The following is a 16167-nucleotide window of genomic DNA, read 5'->3' as shown; positions in this document are numbered from 1 at the left end:
TAAAATCACTGCTCCTGAAAAAACAGCCGTTTTTAAAACTTTTATTTGCATTGATCCATGTCCCCTGGGGCAGGACCCAGGTCCCCAAACACTTTTTAGGACAGTAACTTGCATATTAGCCTTTAAAATTAGCACTTTAGATTTTGAACTTTCGAGTCCCATAGACTTTAATAGGGTTCTAAAGTTCACACGAAGTTTAAGTCTGTTCGCAGGTTCTTGTGCGAACCGAACCAGGGGGGTGTTCGGCTCATTCTTAATCCTTAGTGACCCAGAGGACTCTGGACCAAAGGCCTCAGCTAACCTACGCTGCATGGCCTCCCTGATTCTGCAAAGCCTGCGGAGGGATCCTCGTATTCTAAGGATCAAGGAGAGGGACCATTACTGGCTGGTCACTCTCTTTGATCCACGGTACAATGGTATGGTTGCGGACCTTATATTGCTGTCGACGGAGGGAGCAGAGGATGAGACATCTCCGGGAGGCCTTGCAGGAAGGTCTGTGCAACGTGTTCCCAGAGACTGGGAGGTTACAAACTCCTGGTCCTGGACAACGTGTTGCTGAGGCTTTGGTCAGTCACAGAAGGAGCGGTGGAGAAGGTGGCCATCTGACCGATGCGTTCAGACAATTTTTTAGTCCGCAGCCCCAAGGTATGATCGGTTCCAGCAACCATCGCCAGCGTCTCTCATTTACATGGTACAGGAATTCCTAGGGGCAAGGTCAGACTTGGACACCTTTCCCACTGAAATCCTCTGGCTTACTGGGTCTTGAGGATGGATCACTGGCCAGAGCTTGCACAGTATGCAATTGAGCTACTGACCTGTCCTGCATCCAGCTTTCTTTCGGAACGCACATTCAGTGCTGCTGGAGGCTTTGTAACCGATCACAGGGTGCGCTTGTCCACCGACTCGGTTGATCGACTGACCTTCATAAAGATGAATCAGTCTTGGATCACCACCAACTACCAAGCACCTGAAGCTGATGTAACCAAATATTTTTTTTTAAATGTCACATCTCTTCAAGACTGCCTATGCTGATGCTGAGTGACTGTCCTGTTATGTTGACTGACTATCCTCTTCCTCCTCAATGATCCTGCTGATAGCTTGGAAGAACATTTTTGGTTCTGGGTGACGCCAGTGGCTAAGGCCCAATTTTTCAGCCCCTGTTTAACAGGGGCATGTAATTACTATTTTGATGCAATGCTTTGCAGCAGGGCTCATTCCTGCACTCCAACTAGAGTATCTGGGAGAGGTTGCAGTGTCGTGGCACCGGCACCAGTGCCTAAGGCCCAATTTTTCAGCCCCTGTTTAACAGGGGCATGTAATTACAATTTTTGATGCAATGCTTTGCAGAAGGGCTCATTCCTGCACTCCAATTAGAGTATCTGGGAGAGGTTGTGGCACCAGCACCAGTGCCTAAGGCCCAATTTTTCAGCCCCTGTTTAACAGGGGCAGGCAATTACAATTCTTGATATAATATTTCACAGCAGAGCCCGTTCCTGCGCCCACCGAGAGTAACTGGGAGGACTTACAGTGTTTTGGCACCAGCACCACCACCACCACCACAACCACCAAAGGCCCAATTTTTCTACCACTGTTCAGCAATGGCATGTAATTACAATTCTTGATATAATAGTTCACAGCAGGGTGCTCCAGCGCCCACCAAGAGTCACTTTGAGGGCTTACAGTGTTAACTTGTGGCAACACCAACACCTTAGGGCCACATTTCTGCAGAGCATATAGGGCAGGCCCCTACTTTCAAACATCCAACATACAAAGGTCTCCTACTTGCAAATGGAAGGAGACAACAGGAAGTGAGATGAGAAAATATGGACGGCCAAAAACATTATACAGGGGCGATAACCCTTCCCTATGTTTTCCAAAAAGCTTAAAAATAGATTTTTTGACTAGAGCTACAAATGTACCAGTTCAAAATTGCAAACAGATTCTACCTAACACAACAAACCTACACAGTCCCTGTCTTGTTTGCACCGCCTTTATACTGCTGTTCTGTGTATATAGGGCCTGGGGGCCCCACGCCTTTACTTTTTTTAATTTGGGTACGGGGTTCCCCTTAATATCCCTACAAGACCCAAATGGGATGGTAAGGGGTGAGGGGGGGCTACCCATGCCATTTTTCTCAATGATTTTCATCCGTATTGCCGGAACCAGACATTACATTAAAACCAAGCAGTTTTAAATGACTTTTTTTCCATTAAATGTCATTTTGTGCAGGGACTGTTCTAAACACCGGAAACGTGTGCCACTTCACATGCATACTATAGATACCCCCAGGCACGATATTTAAAGGAATATTACACTTTCTTTTTTCACTTTAATCGTCATTAAAATCAGTGTGCCCAAAAAAACGTCCATTTAAAAAAAAAAAAATTGCATTGATCCATGTCCCCTGGGGCAGGAGCCGGGTCCCCAAACCCTTTTTAGGACAATATCTTGCATATTAGCCTTTAAAATTAGCACTTTTGATTTTGAACGTTCGAGTCCCATAGACTTTAATAGGGTTCTAAAGTTCATACAAATATTCGGTCCGTTTGAAGGTTCTGGTGCGAACCGAACCTGGGTACTAGGGGGGCTCTGTGGAGCACCTGAAGAAAGGCATGGGGAACATACAAACTAGAAGACATGGTGAGACCTGTGGTTTGCTCTGGAATGCCAATTCCCTGGAAGACCACAGGAACATGGACTTTCCTTTTCAAGCATTGCCAAGCATGGACTTTTCTCAAAGAGACTTCACCTGGGGCAGCCAAAGTTAGCTTTAGTTAGGAAAAGGATGTTATTGCATGTTATACATGTTGTGAAAAGTTTACAGTAAAATTTGATTCAACTGCTCAGAGCCTGATCTGAAATTATTCAATATTAAAGAACTTGGGTCCACAACTCACAATGGGGTATGTGTAACATCATTACATCAAAGGTTCAACCAACAAGACACAAGACAAGAAGAAAGAGGTGGTTCCCATGAGTGATCATGAGGAGAAACAAGCAACCAGTCAATGGTGTGGTACCTGGTAAAGTAACAGGTTCTCTGGTAGCAAAGGGATTGATACTTTGACTCCCTCCCTAACTGTCAGTCTCTGCTGGTCATTGTGAGAGGAATAGCGTTACAGAGATCTATGGCCTGGTCACTAGGTACAGAAAGAGAAGAGTTAGGTGAGAGCATGTATGAGGTTCTATGTGCTCGGCAGGACCCCAGTCTGTTACTGGGACTGAGGTAAGAGGTCCATGCTTTGTGCTCTGTGGGGCCCCATTCTGTAACTTGGAGGGAGGTATGATGATTGGTGGAGTGAGCAGAGGCTCAGCCTGTCCCTCTGAATGCAACATATACATCAGTACAAGTGTGTAGAAAATGGAAAGAAGCATCATATGGAGGAACTCCATATTTTGGGGATTGCATACCTGTGGCTCATCTCTGAATTGGGAGGCCTCATTAATGTTTGACTTATCAGATGACTGCATCTCCCACCTGGTCTCAGGTATTCATGAGCACGCCTTTGGGGGAAGTCTTACCCCACATGCAAGGGTTAGTGACCCCATTCAAAGCCTGGCATAGCCCAAAGAACCAACCCCAGGGTAGGCCTTTCATGACCCTTGAACTGGGATCCTTTGTTGGTGTCCAACGAGGAAGGAAAACCTGGAGAACCACCCTATCAACCTACCCTACAGGGCATGAGTAGAGCCCCTCTAAGGTTTTTAATGCTATTCAGGGATTTTTCTGGAGATTTACCCTTGCTTCCTCCTGCTGACAACATTCGACTGGACAGTAAGGAAAAGCACAGTGAAAATTCAAATCTAGCCAACATTTTTTTTTAGTTGAATATATATTTGGGAAGAACCATTACTTCTCTGAAGTTTTTATTGCTGTCCATGACACAGATGCTGAGATATTACCTCACTTACTGTCCAACCTGTGTCAGGAAGTGAGAAGAAATCTCTCAAAGAGGATCCCAATAGAATTTAAAAAGCTGACAGAAGTTTTAACTATTAAATTAAAAAAATCTAACAAGTTCTATCCCTTCTCCATTCTGCCTAGAACTGTTGGAGTTGGGTTTTAATTGGTAGTACATAATGAGTGTATTTTTAGTTCTAAAGGAAAAAAAAAGATATCAATTATGAAAAGGCACATGGAAAGTGCAGTTATATTTTTGTCTATGACATGATTTTGAATAGTGACCTGTGTAACTGAAGAGGTGGAATAATGAGCAGACATTTTGTTGGCCACATGAAGGGTCTGCACAGATATCCCAAAAATGACAGCGGTCAATAATAAACCCACTGTTGTCTTTTAGTAACTAGAATGCTGGTTGGTTTATTACCTAGTACATAAGTGTAAAGTTATAAATTCAGAGGATTAAAAAATGTCAGAGACAGTATGAGATGCTTTGACCAAACCATAGAACATTTCTGAATGATGGAAGCTTTTATTGCCTCTTCTGCATAGAGGTCATAACAACATTATGCATTATACAACTTAGTTTTACTATTTATACACTGAGGTGACATTTATCCTTGGAATATATGAGCACATCTAATTATCCAGAAATACTTGGTTACTGCTATCAATGTTACCGATAGCCTCAAATTATACTACCAATTATACTATGTTTAATGTCATCTATGTGTTGACAACAAATGACATGTCTAGCAAATGCAAGGAAGCTTATGTTGTCCGCTATAATTACAGTGACACAGGCCCACCCTGCTGATGTGCATTTAATAAACTATTTTTTAGGTTGTGTACACATCATCTGACTTACTAGATTGAAGGAGACAGTAAGTAGTGTCTCTTTCTATCATTTTTTCTTGCATTTTTTTGTAAATCTAACTCATGTTTAGGGTTAAAAGGATCATCCTTTTTTCCCTAAACAACGGTGACAGTTTGTTTTCCCCTTCTCTTAAAGCGGTTATGCACACATTTTTATCTTTTATTGTCATTAGTTTCCCACTGCTCCAAATATTACTCAATGCCCCTTTAATTTAATTTTATTTTCTCAAACCTTTCGCTCTCAGATATTTTTGTTATCTTCTCCTGTGGCTATGGGCGGGGTTTCTGCTGGGATCAGCATCACTTCCACTGATCTCCGCAATGTCTCCTGGGATCTCGTCTAAGAAATCCCAGGAGTCATTGCACCTATCAGTTGTGAAATCTCGCAAGATTTCAAAGACGTGATGTCATAACGCCGGCCGCTGTCCTGGCAACATTGCTCAATAACAGCGCTGTAGCTACTGAGCATGCGTAGGAGGAAGTAATTGCTTGTGGGCTTCAAATGCCCACAAGCAAAATGACAACGGCCGAACAATAGGGATAAAAAGAAAACTTTTGAATATAAACGGACATGGTTCGCAGAAAAAGGCAGGAAAATTAAGCGTTTTTATTTAAAGACATCTATTTTAAAGATTAAACCAACAAAAAATTATTTTTTTCCTCTGTGCAGAGCCGCTTTAAGATTTGATATATTCTGAGAGACTTTTGGTCTTTTAATTAAATTCCAGACTATCCTCAAACCCTCCTCGTTAAACTCCACCCAAACCGTCAAGGAAACGGGGATAAGTGCTAGGAGGGAAAGGACCTATTCTCAACTTGAACAGATGTCAAGGCCCTGTATTCAGCATAGTCCTAGAATTCAGAATTCAAAGGGGATTAATCAAAATATCAACACAGATTCCTCAATCACCACATGGTTGTTTTGAACAGCCTAGTGTTAAGGTACTATGGTACCTATCAAGAAAGTTTAGATTTTTACACAAATAAGAGGTAAAAGGGGTATGTCTACTTAATTAAAGATGTAAACAGAAGTGCATAGAGTTAAAAATAGGGTAATACATATAAAGAAAGAAAGTATTGAATCTAGCTCTACACATCAATCAACCCTAAACTATCTATTTTTCCTAAGTGAAGCATTTAAAGTAATACTGTATACAAGGTAATAAATCCTTTACTTAGTGCTGATGCAGAGTCTTTAACAACCAGTTCTGAAGGTTGATGTATACTTCTATGATGGTCAAGATGGAGTCCTTATTTGATCAGATAGTGATTTCATTCCATTGTCTGCATGTTCTTCACAAAAACATGTGAGATGGAGTCCTTGTTTGATCAGATAGTGATCTCATTCCATTGTCTGCATGTTCTTCCTAAAAACATGGGTCATCTCCCTTCGTGCCTCTCTCCATTTCCTGGCACCATCACTATATCTACTATAAAAATGACTGTAATGGCAATAGCCACACAATGGTGCCTAATTTAGTAATATTTTTGCATAAGGCATTTTTTAGGCCGGGTTAGTTTTTCACTTTAAAAATGAAAAGTATTTCCTCCTGCAAACTGTGCATCCTGAAATGATGTAGAGGTCAACGGGAGAAGCCACTGAGCACAGCAGGGGACCAGGAGATTGACACTGCTAGAAGTGTAAGTTTCTGAAGAGACTTCAGCAGAGATTTCTCGGCATTAGAGCAACATCTGGTGGGGTGGGCAGCAGGATTGTTTAAGTATGTACTATATCCCTTTTGCAGAGACAGCTTTTTTTTTTGTTTTTTGTTTGGGAGGTCTTTGCATTATCAGACTTATCGCAAATAAGTTTCATTCTAATTTCATTATGCATTGCAGTTGCTAGTACCGCTGTCTGGTCTGAAAATAGCTTGCACTCTCCATGAGAGAGTATTCTGGAGCTGTCAAATTTAAGTAGCTTCACGTTGCATAATGGAAATTACATCCAAGAGACCAGGAATTGATGACTGTATTTTCAACAGATTAACTGATTTCTAGTCAGGATCATACGAGAGGAGCACAACTCTTCACTGTGAAGCAGAACATGGGTTATGTGTTTTTACATTTCATCTACTTTAGACATTTATCAAGCATGTCATAATATTGTTTCCTTCATGGAAAGTAAAATTATGCATTTGTTTGTTGAACTTAATAAAATATGAATATAATATTTTGCTTTCTGTTCTTTATAGATTATTCCTGCAGTCCAGCAATTTGTCACTGATAAGATGGGTCCCACTTATATAGATCCTCCGACCTTTGACCTGCAGCATAGTTACATGGGCTCCACGTCTAATACACCATTAATATTTGTTCTGTCTTCTGGTGCTGATCCTTTAGCATTATTAATGAAATTTGCAGAAGAAAAAGGTAATGGTTAACTTCTATTTTATACTATAAATTTGCTAGCTCTACCCTAGATAAGGGGAACATATAGAAATCTGGAACCTATCATTCAGTGCTTATTATGTGATGATTGTTGTTTAGGAAGCAATTTGGCACCCACAAGATTTCATATATCAAAAGGTATTGTGCAGAACATATCTCAAATGTGAAATATAAACTTTTCACCAAGCTTATTGCTACATTAACATATAAGGATAAACATGTTTAACCCATTCAACATAACCTTTATGTGACTGAGATTCTGAGATGTGAACGTTTATATTGCACACTATATTAATTTATCATTCAACAGTATTAAAATGCGTAGTAAAACATCACAATTATGAATCTTTTATGCGCAAGGAATCCTGCCATCATCTTTAATTAAGCAATTTACCTGCTGTACAGTGTACACTATTAGATGGCTAACTTGTGTTCGCATTTCCAGCTATACTGGACCCCCAGTCTGCTGCTGCAGCCTCATAAAAAAATAGTTGCCAGTTGCTGGGCTAAAGCACTTTCATGGCAATGGGAGCATTAAAGTGGACCTGTTACTTTGCCTGCATGTGCTTGCTTTAAGACAACAACTTGCTTATCTTTGTGCATTTGTGAAAAAACATTAGAGACAAATCAAATATGTAAAAGTCTCAAACTACAACACATTAAGATCCTGGTAAGATATCTGAAATATTTAAACAATAAGCAGGGAAGATGTCCACATTTTGATAAATACCTTGTAGAAAATTTGTAAATTTTAGAAACAATTTGAAGTTCTGCTCAAATTGCTTACAGTGTGATCAAATTGTCATTTGAAAAGTTATACTATTAAAAAAAAGATAGTCTGATTTTTCAAGCAGCAAACACATTTTACATTACCCTATCTTTTCTGAACAGTCTAGGTAATTAAAAGAAAATGCAAACCCTTGTATTTGATAATTGTGGAACATCCTTTACCAGTAATGGTCTCAAGCATACACTCTCTCTAACCTCTCATCAGACCTTAAGGCATGATTACTTATTTTAGTCTATTCTTTTGTGAAAAACTGTTTTAATGTATGTGTATTGTGGTATATCTTGATTGAATGTCCAGCCTCAGATCACACACCAGAATTTAAGTTTTATTGAGGCCATCCTAAAACACAGAATTACTGCTGTTTGAGACACTTTGTTATTGAATCGCCCCTGTGTTACAATTATTGTAATTTTACATGACCTCATCTTTTTTGAATTTTAGATGAACACATGTCCGACTTCAAATGCAGAATGTACTAATACAACTAAATGAATCCCCCCATGTTAAACTTGGCAAACATCCAAGCGGAGATTCCCTCAATACACCTGATACAGAAAGTTAGCTGTAAGACCCATACAGCAAGCCCCTGTTTCCACCTCAATTGTGCATAGTGCTGAAGTGTTTTGAGGACAAAAGCATTTCATCAAGGCTACCTGACCTGCACAATATATACCTTTAAATAGTCAATCGCTAAGTCCCTCCTCTTGAATTACTATAGAGACATTGCCAAACAATGAATATCATCATACAGTAAATTATTGAACATTAAAAACATTGACAGCTTTAAGCATACTATATACATAGTATTATACTATTGTATATTGAAAGCTATCATCTACTTCATAGGACAAAATATCACCAAAATATCTGCAATGGAACTATCAATCATTAGTTGAATGATTAAGCCTCATACTTGCAGACATTACATGCATCATTTAGGCTAGATCCACACCTATGCGACTGGTGCAGCTCACATTTGCATGGGCACAGCAACCCATGCATTTGAATTGGCTGCTGTACCTACAGGAAACACAGGAAAAAGTTCCCTGTACCTTATTAAAATTGCAGCCACACAGAAATATGATTTTGCACCATCGATTTTCCTGCATCGGAAAATGTGTTTTCAAATGTGTGTGTGTGTGTGTGGGGGGGGGGGGGGGCATTGACACTGATATGACACAGGGCTACCCGGAATGCCATTGTAGAAGTGTACTGGAATATTTCCTGCTCTACAGTATATTATCCTCCCTACTGTACATGTGAAGGTATGCTTAGCAATAAAAGGGTTGAATTATTGATTTATCCCTTGAGTTGTATTTTTTTAAAGCACTTAAATTGAATTCTTAACCCCACCAACCCCAATATCATTAATAAACATGTTAAAACAGTATTAGCTTCAAGACAGAATGCTAAAGGCACATCACTCACAACCTTAGACCATTTGACAAGAACTGTTTATCAACACTCCCTGGACACATTCCTGTGGCAAGTTTTTCCGCCTTGTACATACAATTTCCTTGCAGATAGACATTAATTACGTAAGTGTTTATGAAGTACAATATTAAATCATTTAGCAAAATCTAGATAAACTAAATCCACTAGCCCTACCCTGGCCATAAACTAACCACAAACTACATCCACAAGACATCTAAATTACAGTTCACCTTCTCAAAGAACATTAACAGGTTGGCCTGGCAAAAATGTTTTTTCATAAACCATGCTGGTTATTACTTAGAATTCCATTTTTAAATAATGTCCAGAACCATTTCCTCACATGCTATTGATGTTAGGTGTCATTTGCTTTTAGACATCTTGACCCATTGTTGAATACTGGTACCACATTTGCTTTATGCCAATCATTTAGTACCATTCCAGTCAGTAAGGTACAGTCATGCTAAAAAGTTTGCATACCCTGGCAGAAGTTGTGGAATTTTGGCATTAATATTGAAAATACGACTGATCAAGCCAAAAAATGTATTTTATTTAAGGATAGCAATCACATGAAGCTATTTATTATCACATAGTTTTGTGGATCCTTTTTAAATCATAATGATAACAGAAATCACCCAAATGGCCCTGATAAAAAATTTACATACCCTGGAATGTTTTGCCTTGGTACAGACACAGAAGGTGGCACACACAGGTTAAAATGGTAATTAAAGGTTAATTTGCCACAATTGTGGCTTTTTACATCACAATTAGTGTCTGTGTGTAAATAGTCAATGTGTTTGTTAGTTCTCACACTAAGCAGTCTAGACACTGAGCCATGAGGAGGTAGAAAAGAACAGTCAAAAGACCTGTGTAATAAGAAAATGAAACTTTACAAAGATGGAAAAGGATATAGAAAGATATCCAAAGCCTTGAATATGCCAGTCAGTACTGTTTACTTCAGTCCGCTTGCTGATAAAAATTAGTCACAGGAGTGCAACACAAATTATTCTGCATGACGTAGTAAAGCAACCACCTTTGTAGAGCAGTATTGTCAGTTTAGGGAGAGGGTAAAGTTAGACTAGCTGATTTAGATGGATTTAACTAACATATTGAAGCTGAAGTAAGTTGAAAAATAACAGACTTGCTGGCCTAAAATAACAGACTTAAAGCCTAAAAAAAGAAAACAAATACAACCACCATATGTACAAAATTGTGAGCAGCAATTTAACATTACTGTTTTGTTTATAAAACCCATCTTATACTGTATAAATAACAAGACATTTGTCTTCTCCCTATAATTTGTGACCAATTTCCCATGTTCATCTTTTATGAGGCCTATGGGTTCAGTCCTTACCTTTTTACAAAATGGAAGCAGTAGAACTTCTGTTTTTTAAGGAGGATTTTGACTTTGCGGTTATAACGTAAACCTGGTTGGACAGCTCTCATGACTGGAATGCAAATATCCATGGGTACCTCTATTTTGAAGGGACAGGGTTAGTAGAAGCCCCCAAGCATAATGGATGAAAAAGAGATTAAGCTGCTTTCAATTGTGATTGTGATTCAATATTGATTGGGCAAATGGAACTACCTACTCAACTAAGGACTGTCATTTCCTGAGCCTACTGCAGGACAATTTCATGTGTCACATGGTAGAAGCCCCTCAATATAAAGATGGTGTGTTGGATCTATTAATTTACAAAAATGCAGAGGGAATTACAGATGTGCATAGTAGAGACAGCTTGGGTAATGCTAATCACAATGTAATTAAGTTTGTAAAAGTTTAAAAGTTAACACTCACATGCAAATGTGCCTTAGACCAGCACCAAGTCTGTCTAGCGTTCCAGTAATGGCCTGTAATGGCCGCTCTGTATGCAGGGAACCAGCATGTGGTTCAAGCCTCAATGTGAGCATAGTTCATAGGCAGGATGTGATGCCGGCATTGCACAATTGTTCAAGGAGTGCATACATAGAGCAGGCAAACCAAAAAGTGATCAAAACCTGGCTGTGATAGGTTTATATACACAATACCGGTGACTCCTCCAGCCGCAAGATGATTGGTCTCAAGGCTATACATATTGGTACAAGGAATCAATTTGAATGCATGATGTGCTCTGGGGTGCATTACCCCTCCTGGAAGACATGGCTGCCTCTAGCTGTTTGTATGGAGACACTTACATTTTTAATGTACTGCTGCATTTTACAAAACTGTTGATTAGTTTGAGACCCTAATCTTGGCCAGAAAAGGCAACTCCTTATGGCAGGGATATGCAATTAGTGGACCTCCAGCTGTTGCTAAACTACAAGTCCCATCATGCCTCTGCCTCTGGCTGTCATGCTTGTGGCTCTAAGCCCTTGCACACACGATTGGAGATTCCGACGGAATGTGTCCGATCGGAGCGTTTTGTCAGATATTCCGACTGTGTGTGGTATGCATCGGACTGTTTCCGTCGGAATATCCGTCGGACCAATTTTCCAACTTGCCGGAAATATTTTCCAACAAAATGCTCCGATTGGACATACTCCGATCATGTGTAGAGAATTCCGATCAGACAAAGTGCCACGCATGCTCAGATCAAATTCCTACATCAAAGCAATTGGCTACTAGCCTGAACATAGTCCCGTCGTAATGAAATAATGTCGTCACGTCGGATTTTCAGACAACTTCGTCCGACCGTGTGTATACAACAGTTTCGGACAAAATCCGTCTGACAAAATCTGACGGATTTGGTTGTCGGAATCTCCGACCGTGTGTACAAGGGCAAAGAGTCTTGCTATGCCTCATGGAAATTGTAGTTCTGCTACAGCTGGAGGTCCGCTAAATGCATATCCCTGCCTTATGGTATACTATTTTTGTTTGTTAACTATACACTATCAGGGCAATGCTCTTAAAACAGGAAACTTCACAATCCAAAAAACATTAGAGTGTAAGCACAACTTTTCACAGGAAAATCCTTGTGTATTAAAAAGATCCTTCGTCAGTCTCATATTCAGTATGTTGAGGGTTCCTCCACTTGAATAGATGCCATGTTTGATATGCTTGAAAGATTGTTTTAAAAACTACTTATTAATAAAGTTTTTATTGAAGATTGTGCATAAGACACTCTTTAAGACACTCTTTGTATTTTATAGTCTTCATTAAAACTTTCCCAGTTTCTCTGGAGAGAGTACGTTTTCATTTTTATCTACAGTTCCATTTGAATATTTGAAGTGATTTTAGACAATGGTTCACCAGTGGGATTGTATGTTTTCATCACTTGAAACCTGGCAGATGGTAAATTTTTTAAGAAATAAAAATGCTATCAGGAGTTCTAATCCTTTCTCACGCTACAAAAAATGTGTTTTGTCTGTGTTAAAAAGACAACTGCTGGTAACATTTTTGGTTGTCATCCTCATGGTAATGACTCACTAAAACATCTTAGTGAATGAAGTCAGAACAACAAAACTTGTATACTTGTTTAGAGAGAATGACTTGTTAAGTAACTGTTAAACTACAGGTCAGGTCTAAATTTTTTACCTACTGGAAGACGCTGCATATTAGCTGGAATACTTGACTCCTGTTACTTCAGGGTGGCATTATCCTTGCAGCTCACATAACATTATTCATATGATGAAATTATTTAATGAATAAAGACATAACAATATAAAATGGTGCTGGTTGTCATTGATAAATAATTTACCAATATATACCATTTATATACAGTATCTCACAAAATGAGTACATCCCTCACATTTTTTAGTAAATATTTTATTATATCTTTTCATGTGACAGCACTGAAAAAAATACACTTTCCTACAATGTAAAGTAGTGAGTATACAGCTTGTATAACAGTGTAAAATTGCTGTATCCTCAAAATAACTCAACACACAGCCATTAATGTCTAAACTGCTGGCAACAAAAGTGAGTTGACACTCTTATACAAGCTGTACACTCACTACTTTACATTGTAGCAAAGTGTAATTTCTTACGTGTTGTCACATGAAAAGATTTACTCACTTTTGTGAGATACTGTAAGTACCTACCTGTAATAAATAAAAATAACAAACCTGTTATACTTACTGCTCAGTGTAATTGTATTGCACAGAGGAGCCCCAATCCTCCTCTTCTAGGATCCCCTGCTGGTGCTCCTGGCTGGCTCCCCTTCTCAGTGTACCACAATAGGAAGCCCCTTCCTATTGTAGCACTCCTGCTGGCTTGCTCCTGAGCTGCACTGCCTGTGCCTTTAGACACAGACAGCAAGGCTTGGCCCCACCCCCGCTTTCTAGCCATAGGGCTTGACTGAAAGCAGTGGGATCCAATGGCTTATACTGCTCTCGGCAAAGCCAGAGTGGGCAGGAGGGAGTTGCTGCAGATGGGCACAGCCGTGGATCAAGATCGGGCTCAAGTAAGTATTAAGGGGGGTAAGGGGGAGATACACATACTGAAATATTTTTTACCTTAAAGCAGGGAATGCATTTACCACTTGACCGCTGGAAGATTTACCCCCCTTCAGGACCAGGCCATTCTTCGCGATACGGCACTACTTTACTTTAATCTGCATTCCCTACTAGGGTATGCTACACTTTCTTTGAGCTTTATTGATTCCCACTGCCCCCAAAGTGGAGATGAAGAGAAATGTTTGAAGTCCAACCTAGGTGACATCCATGGCATCCTTCATAGATTCAGTGGATTGAGCTAGCATAACCACACTACGAAAACACTTGAAAAAAAATTATAATGATGTGGTGGCTGTATTCGTTTTCTTTTTTCAGTCTATTCCTTATTATTTACTCCTGATAATCCTGCAAATAGCACACTTCCTTTCCTAGGGTAGCTACACTCTCTCACAATATATCTTTGTTTTCTGGTTTAGATAAGCAATATAGTAATAATAAAGGCTTTCTTTTTTAAATAACCAACATGTCATACTCATCTGCTTGGCACATTGGTTTTGCATAGAGCAGCCTTGGTCCTCCTCTTTTCGGGTCCCTCACTGGCACTATTGGTCCCTACACCCTGCTTAGTGCCTCCAGAGAAAGCAGCTTGCAATAGGGGCACCCAAGCAATCTTGTATCCGAAGCCGGGGCTCTGTGTGTCCATTCACACCTAGAGCGGTGGTTCGGCCCTGCCCCCTCTCTCTCCTCTTTGGCCCACTGGTAGTGATTGACAGCAGTGGGATCCAATGGCTCCTGCTGTTTCAGCAAATGAGGAGGGAGAGTCCCCGGAGAGCAAGGCTCTCTTGCACATTGCTGGATCGAGATGAGCTCAGCTAAGTATTAGGGGGGTTGGGGGGACTGCTGCACAGAGAAGGTTTTTCTACCCAATCAAACCTGACTTCCTTTTTTTCCCACAAACAGAACTTTCTTTTGGGGGTATTTGATCATCTCTGTGGTTTTTATTTTTTGCACTATAAACAAAAAAAGAGCAACAATTTTGAAAAAAAAACAATATTTTATACTTTTTGCTATAATAAATACCCCCAAAAAAATGTGAAAGCAAATCTCTGTAAAAGCAACAAGCTGTAACTTGGAGCTATTGACTTTCCTGTTACAGCACTGATTTTGGCCCAACACTCATGGATGAGTCTCATGGATGAGTCATATGCCATACCCAAAGGTACCTGGTATTTTCTTTGGCTTCAAATTGAGCAGTAGAGAAATGAATTGAAGGTAATTTTGTAAAGCACTGTGCAAACTGTTGGAGCTATATAAGTCCTGTATAATAATAATATAATAATAAGTAAATACTGCTGAAGTTGAAATAAAATCTGCTTTGCATGGGAAACCACATGTTTTTCCAAAGGGTGTTCCCATGCAGCTTGAGTCTTATGAAAGGCTTCCCACAAGCTTTTCCAGCTGTATACAGCTCTGTATTTCTATTGAAGCCGTAAATATGCTAGGCCTTATAGGCTTGTGTGTACAGTATGTATTTTTTTATGTATTTTCTGTTCAAATATAGTGAAGTAAGCATTTGTAACTGTCTTTCCTCCCTTCCTTTACAAATAAGCAACATTAGCTAAATATCTACTTGGGGTCTCATCAGATGACTGGTTTCAACAATCATAAAATAGGTGCAAATGAATGTTATTTTTCTGGATTTAACCTTCAAGGTAAACAAAAGGAGATGTAGAATTTAAAAAAGTAGCAGCCTGCACATCATTGTCAGTATTACAGAATTAAGGCTAAAATGAGAAGCAAGAGTGGTAGTCAATTACATATTTGTGTGATGGAAACACCATTATTTCTGACAAGCTGCCAAGTTTCTGCTAGCTATTAGTGAAAAGATATGAAAACAAGCCAAATAATCACATTTCAATTTAGTCGGCACAAACTATCATTTCAGAATCTCAGTCTCCCCAATTTGATCTTTTTAGTATGCTTTTGCAATATTTCTCTTGGCTATGTCCTGGATTTATCAAGGGGTGTAACATTTTACCACTCGTTAACAGTCAACATTTTTTCCTATTGCTGTGCCAAAGAAGCTGCACATACTGTAGGAAAGAACACTGACAGCTATTACTTGGTTTATTGTCAGGTTGTTGGGATGCTTGTTTATGGGATATTTTTAAGTGGTAGCTGTAAATAGTACAGGACGATTTGATGGCAGTTAATTGCCTTTTGGCCCCTATACAATGTCCATTTTCTTATGTTGCTAATAGGGTTCTATCCACTGGAAAGTAAAAATAAAAAAAGACACAAGTAGGCCTTATTCAGCATATTTCCTCAAAGAACAAATGCAGTCAAGACATAGCATTTTAAAATAATTCGTTTTTCTCAAGCTACCTTGTGCTACTGAGAGTATCTG

General features: G+C 39.5%; 1 protein-coding gene across 1 annotated transcript in view; it reads left to right on the top strand.

Moving 5' to 3' along the window:
• Positions 1–16167, top strand: part of LOC143962680 (dynein axonemal heavy chain 3-like) — a 2426925-nt gene that overhangs the window by 2258434 nt on the left and 152324 nt on the right. Inside the window, exon 68 of the mRNA XM_077472045.1 lies at positions 6970–7147. Coding sequence (XP_077328171.1) covers positions 6970–7147 — 178 coding nt within the window. The remainder of the gene's footprint in view (positions 1–6969; positions 7148–16167) is intronic.

The sequence above is a fragment of the Lithobates pipiens genome, unplaced genomic scaffold, assembly GCF_037356315.1.
Source record: "Lithobates pipiens isolate NorthernLeopardFrog02 unplaced genomic scaffold, aLitPip1_a1.2 Scaffold_8, whole genome shotgun sequence".
In the NCBI taxonomy this organism is placed as follows: Eukaryota; Metazoa; Chordata; class Amphibia; order Anura; family Ranidae; genus Lithobates; species Lithobates pipiens.
The sequence above is the reverse complement of the archived record's forward strand: the minus strand, read 5'-3'. Positions and strand labels throughout refer to the sequence as shown.